General features: G+C 39.8%; 1 protein-coding gene across 5 annotated transcripts in view; it reads left to right on the top strand.

Annotated features, from left to right (window-relative positions):
* Positions 1-2291: 2291 nt before the first annotated feature.
* Positions 2292-3595, top strand: part of LOC106534978 (NMDA receptor synaptonuclear signaling and neuronal migration factor) — a gene marked incomplete at its 3' end in the record, with an annotated part of 35381 nt that continues 34077 nt past the window's right edge. For 4 of the 5 annotated variants that reach the window (XM_014031813.1, XM_014031812.1, XM_014031811.1 and 1 more), the window contains 2 exon segments: positions 2293-2579; positions 2853-3194. In XM_014031813.1, coding sequence (XP_013887267.1) covers positions 3124-3194 — 71 coding nt within the window. 5 annotated transcript variants of the gene reach the window in all.

Here is a 3595-nt window from a genome sequence, read left to right as displayed (position 1 = left end):
CTCCTGCTGTTGAGTCTAAGATGCATCATGTTCCTGTTTCTAGAAGAGCCTCCCTCGTTTTTTTTTTTTCTTCCTGCTGCCCTCGTCTGTTGCTCGGGTTTCTACGAGGAAGTCCTCGCTCTGTCTTCTCGTTGATTCATACCTTCTACTGTTGAGCTCATCTACAGTCCACCTGCACACGCTTCCTCGGTCTCGTCAGAGCTGCCTGGAATTATTTACTGCTTAATGGCCTAGAGCAGCTCACACCAGCCCAGCGGTGCTTTGCTTTATTTATTGATTTCCATTCCTTTTGTCTTTGTGCGTACAAATGTGTGTGTGTGTGTGTGTGTGTGTGCGTGCAGGACAAGGACACATTATAAAGATAAGAAAAAAAAAAACAAGAACGCCCTGCAGATATCTGGAGCTGCTGAAACAACCTGCAGACTCAATTGATTTGATGTTTGAAGGCTAATGGGTGATTTGACTGCTGCCTGTGCTTCCATCTGTTGGCATGACAAACGCATGTGACCATATGTGAATGTGTGTGTTTGTATGTGAGTGTGTGCACACCATAATGATTAACGTCGTCTGTCACAGGCAGCAGAGATTAAACGTCTTTGAACTCTGTGAGTTAACASATTTTCTGCACCACCGGTGGAGGTTTTTAGCTAAAAACTGTATTTATTAAATCAAGAATTAGTTGCAGCCTGACTCTTGTAAACTAACACTGTCAACTGTATTATATGGAAATAAGATTAAAGTCTTCTCATGCTGCAATTCAATTTTTACAACTGATTTTTTTTCTGCCTTGAAATGTTGCAAATCGTAGATTGTTTCTTTTACACTATTTGCAACACCATACTAAAAACGACCAGAGTTTACTGTTTAATTGCGTCGTGCATTTATCTTTAATCAGTCATTCTTCTCTTGTGGGTTTCTATTGAAAGATTATGCACAGTAAATATCTTCCCTGTTGCAGATAGCTTTTCTAACCAGCTAAGGTTGGAGGTTGGACTAATACATGGTCAAAGAGGGCCAAACCAAGGTAATCTGAAAGCAGTCACCACTTTTAAAGTTCTTCACACTTTCAGCAATTTCACATCACATGGTCATCCAAGCAGAAATATTAAGATATTCATGCTGAAAATGTCCCAGGCTGCACTGCTAGCCCACAGCTGCTAAAATACAAACGTAGCACAAAAAGTAAGGAAATGTGTGTTTGGGATTATTTCTTTATGCTTCTATAGAATACATTTAAGACTACTGAAGGCTTGATAATTTCCTTTTAAACTGTGCCACATTTAAAAGGAACATGCATTTGTGAGATGAGCATTAGAGCTGAGTATGTGGGTTGCACAAATGAAGAAAAAAATTGCCAAATCTTCTCTGTCAAACAGCTTATTTTGCTGTTGACACGTGTTTTGAGCTTCTGGTACCTCCAAGTGCTGCCGAGGCGTTGTAACAAAGAAATAATACCAAACACAAATCTCCTRACTTTTTGTTGAGTTGTTTAAAGACAGCAGCAGCACTTATAACTGTTAGCTTGTCATTTTGGTCAGAAGTACCTCTAGCCACAGATAACAATCGTTACTGTTCAGGACTGAACTATAATGACTTCTAGACTCAAGTGTGTTATGTATGTCGATACTTTTAACACAAATGATCATCCTAAGATGGGGACAAGTGTTGTCAATCTTTGTAAACTCAATCAAATTATATGTCTCCAAACTGAAGTTGAATAAAGAGCTATCTACAACAGGTAAGATACTAATTGTTCATGGCATTCCATTTAACTCCTTTTTCAAGGATCTAAAATTTWGCTTTTAAACATTTTAAAATCTCAAATTTAGGCCACAACTGATCCTCTGCATGTTTTTTTTTTTTTTACAAACGTTGCAAAGAGTTAACAAATGTTCTTTGCATTGTTTAAATCTCATTTTGTTGTTTAATCACAAATGTTTCATTTTATACCTGTAAAACTGTGTATGTTGGGTTTAATCCTTAAGATCACAAAGATATTTTTTATCCATTTAGTTCTAAGATGTAAAATCCCTTAAWCACTTTGATGACCTGTTATTTTACATCCAGTGTTCTGGAGGAAAGGTGCAGAACGTAAATGTTTATCATGCAGTTATATAAAAATGAGTACAAAAACATGAAAGGTGTAATTTTTCCCCTCCTCAGATTGTGRGGACTGTGATGTTTTTTCCTGTCCTGACAAAATGAAAGGTTCTCACYACAATATAAAAATGACGCTTTAAAGAAAAATGACCAAATCAGAAAATGAGATGTTTCACATCATTTGAAGGAGGAAGTGTAATCTGAACTGATTTGAATAATAACAACAATAAAAAAAATCAGATGTGATAATGATGATGGGTTCAGTGCCCATCAAAATGAGAAAAAAGACCATTTGCATATCAGGTCTCATCAGTGCTCTACACCTAACGTCCTTTATCTCTTTTATCCTGCAGCTCCTTAATGCACCACYCAGAGGATATTTGGGCTGGAAATAAAACCAGCAGCAGAACCTGCAGCTCCTGGGAACATTCAAAAAGCTCTGTCCTCAGTCTTTGGCTGTTAGGAGTCCATTTCAGTCTGTGAGTGTGTGAGACAGAGAGATGTGTGGAGCTTTTTACCAAAATGACACATTATGTAACACCAATATAAATATTTATATGCAGAAACTGATACAGTTGTTCAAAAATCGATGWTATGAATGGCACCAGTGATCCCATTGGCCTTTCATGTCCTCTCTGTGTCTGAAGGATGCTGATTTGACCAAACCMCCAGTCCTCTCTGACTGGATTTTTAGATCAATGAAAGAGAGGGAGGTGAGTGAGTGTGTGTGTGTGTGTCTCTGTGTGTTTCAGCCACAGCTGTTGAGCTACCCCTCGTACGTGCTCAAACCCGGAGAGACAGAAAGAGCAGAGGAGGAGAGYAGAGAAGCAAACGTCCGTCTTTTTTGCTCTGCAGACGCATCAGCTCAAGGATTTCCCTCTAACTTTTTTCTTTCTTTTTTTTTTTCCTTCTCAGGGTTTGTCCCCCCACCCCTCGTCGCATTCCTTCATCCCTCCTAATTTGATTTTTTAAAATTATTACTGGAATGAACAGTTTTCCTGTCTGCGTCGTTTCCATGTCAGCATGGGAACCACCGTCTCCAAGAGGAAGAATTTAAGGAACGATGCGATTTCTTCMGTGGCAGCAAAAGTTAGGTGAGTGGGAGCTTTGTGCCCCTTTTAACCGATTCGTTGCACCTGAAAGGAGACGTGGAGGAGGGCAGGTGTGACAGCTGTGTGTGTGTTTTTGATGAATTGCCACTGCGCTATCCCGGATGGATCCCGGCGGTCAGCGCGTCGCGATGCGCACTGAGTCCCTGTCCCGTCTGTAGCCTGGGGCGTGAAACTGAACCAATCAGTGCTTGTGAGAAAACTGCTAATGCAACCAGGGATCACACAACATGGGCGTTTCTATAAATATATTGTGGTTTTATAAGCAGATTTTGAGGAGAAAGGGGATTTTATTTGTTGCCTCCGGCGCGTTGTTTTGAACGAAGCCTCATTGTGTAACCAAAGTCATGCAGGGGAGAGAAAACACTTGACTATTATTATTATTA

Source organism: Austrofundulus limnaeus, unplaced genomic scaffold, assembly GCF_001266775.1.
Source record: "Austrofundulus limnaeus strain Quisiro unplaced genomic scaffold, Austrofundulus_limnaeus-1.0 Scaffold1325, whole genome shotgun sequence".
In the NCBI taxonomy this organism is placed as follows: domain Eukaryota; kingdom Metazoa; phylum Chordata; class Actinopteri; order Cyprinodontiformes; family Rivulidae; genus Austrofundulus; species Austrofundulus limnaeus.
The sequence above is the reverse complement of the archived record's forward strand: the minus strand, read 5'-3'. Positions and strand labels throughout refer to the sequence as shown.